Source organism: Micromesistius poutassou, assembly GCF_964030765.1.
Source record: "Micromesistius poutassou genome assembly, chromosome: 23".
Taxonomy (NCBI): Eukaryota; Metazoa; Chordata; class Actinopteri; order Gadiformes; family Gadidae; genus Micromesistius; species Micromesistius poutassou.
Window position 1 is genome coordinate 5,153,041 of NC_140293.1, and position 2,500 is coordinate 5,155,540.

Genomic DNA, 2,500 nt, shown 5'->3' on the forward strand with positions numbered 1-2,500 from the left:
CCCACCCACCCACCAGCTCACGTCAGTGGGAACAGGGGGGGGGGGGGGGTATTACTGCAGCAGGGGACGATCTCACCAGCTGTGTTTATGAGACTGTGAATCACCACCGGTCGCTTATAAAGAGGTACTTTATCCCCCGGAGTGTTCTGTGTCCCCCCCCCACCCCCCCCCCCCCTCGACCCCCCCTGTGTTAAGAGTTCTGCCCTCCACCCCCGGAACGGATGCACAACCGTTAAAACCCCCCAAAATGTCAGTGAGTTAATCAGTGATGCTAAACAGTCAGGGCAGAGTCGACCCCGAAACCGGAAGCGGTCATCTCACAATGGAGGCCTAGCGTGAGTCACCCCCGGCACTTAGCGGATCTATTTGTGTCTGTTATCTTTCTCCGTAATGCAACGTGACGGCACGGCGGCGTTTGAAGCCGTGTGTTCTTTGTTTATGGCTCGGTGCGCTCGTGACTAGTGTTTAGATCGTGTGAGAGGCGGGCCCACATGGTTTGGGACGCTGAGGAGAGAAAAAGTGTAAACACGACCGGGACTTCCCTCTAAATATGACCCTTGGTACAAGGTCAACCTCGTTAATGGCTTTTTCAGAGCTTTCGGGGGGGGGGGGGCTAAGTTACACAATATGAGTTCAACGAATCCACGCATCACTTCCTCAGACTTATCAGGCATGTAGGAATGCCCGTGCAGGCCTTTATGATGGTTTCACATTGTTGCAATTTTTGTTTTTTAAATAGTTTGAACTGCAGCCAAGAATGCATGAGCATGACCACAGCAAAATGAAAAACAAAAGCGGGATTCATTGCAGAACTCGGATGCCTGGGATAACTCCCAGGTATCCAAAAGGGCACAGGCGAAGTGAAACTGCATTGGTTTTCCGGATGTAGTTTGAAGAGTTTTTAAAAGCGTCGGTGGTGGTGATATTTTTGATAAGAGTGGCCGACTATAGGTACTGATTAACACACTTGGATCTGAAGGATGCAGTAGGTAGCTAGGGAATGTGGTTGCACATTTACTGTTATTGACAACTCGTGGCATATTGTGAATTCCAATGGTGCCCGGGCAAAAGGTGTGTGTGTGTGTGTGTGCGCCTGTGCGTGCGTGCGTGCGTGTGCGTGTGCGTGCGCGCGCGGTGTACAAGGAAGAGTAGAGTTAATATAGCCGGCGCAAGTCAAAATGTCTTGTATAAGGTGAGTGTGTGTCTCAGAAAGAAAGAAAAAAAAACGCACTTTGTTGATTTGATCCTCGCTGTGTAAACCTACAGTTTGTATTGAACTCCAAAAACATGTCAAACGTTTTTTTTTTTCTTTCTATTTTTCCGAGATTCTCTGTTGAAAGCGATCCACTGAAACCATGCGGGCTGCAGTCTAATCTGATGGTGCTTCAGCATTGTCTCCTCCGCCGTCCTAGGGTTGGACCATGGCATTGTATTTCACCACGGCTCTTCTCTTTTGTCCTCTTCCCTCCCCCCCCCCCCAGAGAAAGCACCAGACCCGTGCGCCAACACCGGCCCCCAGCCGACGGCCCCGTCTCTGGGGGCCCCTGAGGGCCAGACGACAGCGGCGCCGACGGTGGCGGTGGTGGTGACCCCCTCAGCCCCGGAGATGGGGATGGACATGGAGGGGGTGCACCTGGAGGAGGGGGCCCCCCTGAGTCTGTCAGTCCGGGGGGCCGGCGGGGGGGAGGTCTGCCCCGAGCTCAGCCTCAGCTTCCAGGGCTACGTGGAGGAGCTCCGGCAGTGCCAGAGCAAGATGAGGAACGCCCAGGGGCCCCAGGCCGGGAGCCCCACCGAGGACCCCAAAGGAGACCTCTACAAGGCCACTATCGTCTGAGGAGGGACCGCCCCCCCCCCCCCCCCCCCCCTCTTACCCACAGCCCCCCCAACCTCTCTTACCCACAGCCCCCCCCACCCGCACCACTCCTGCACTTTGTACGCCCCGAGGCACTAAGAGAGAGAGAGAGAGACAAGGAGAGAGTGTGTGACCGAATGTGACTGACTGACCGACTTTCCGACCACTTTCCGATTGACCTTCTGACTGACTTGCCAACTGACTTTACGGCTGACTTTACGACTTACTTTCGACCGCCTTTCTGACCGACTTTCCGACTGATTTTCCGAATGACTTGATGGATGGATGGAAGGACGGCTGGAAGAAGGAAACGCCTGTAAAAAATAAATGGTGTCAGATTCCCACTCCCAAAGAACATTCACCTTTTTGATTTGATGGTGGTTGATGTTGTTGTACATTCTGTTGAGTTGTTCTATGCTGAATTTTGTTACTACTATTTTCTGTTTAGTGCTGTTATGATACTTCAGTGGTGATACTTATTGTTGTATCGCCCCGGTATTCTTTAGACTCCTTTAGGCAACAAAAAAAATCGATGAATCAAGTTGTTGTTACAAATCCAGAATCCAGATACAAGAAAACCCCCCCTTTTTTTAAACGAGAAACAGGACGAGCTCCATCTCTTTCAGTGTTTCTGTTTTCTGCTTATCC

At 52.1% G+C, this 2,500-nt stretch overlaps 1 protein-coding gene across 1 annotated transcript in view; it reads left to right on the forward strand.

Annotated features, from left to right (window-relative positions):
* LOC311368731 (regulator of G-protein signaling 12-like) overlaps positions 1–2,500 on the forward strand; it is a 10,297-nt gene that overhangs the window by 7,767 nt on the left and 30 nt on the right. The window contains exons 4-5 of the mRNA XM_084487517.1: positions 196–253; positions 1,413–2,500. The exon at positions 1,413–2,500 is cut by the window's right edge and continues 30 nt beyond it. Coding sequence (XP_084343643.1) covers positions 196–253; positions 1,413–1,834 — 480 coding nt within the window. The 3' untranslated portion in view covers positions 1,835–2,500. The remainder of the gene's footprint in view (positions 1–195; positions 254–1,412) is intronic.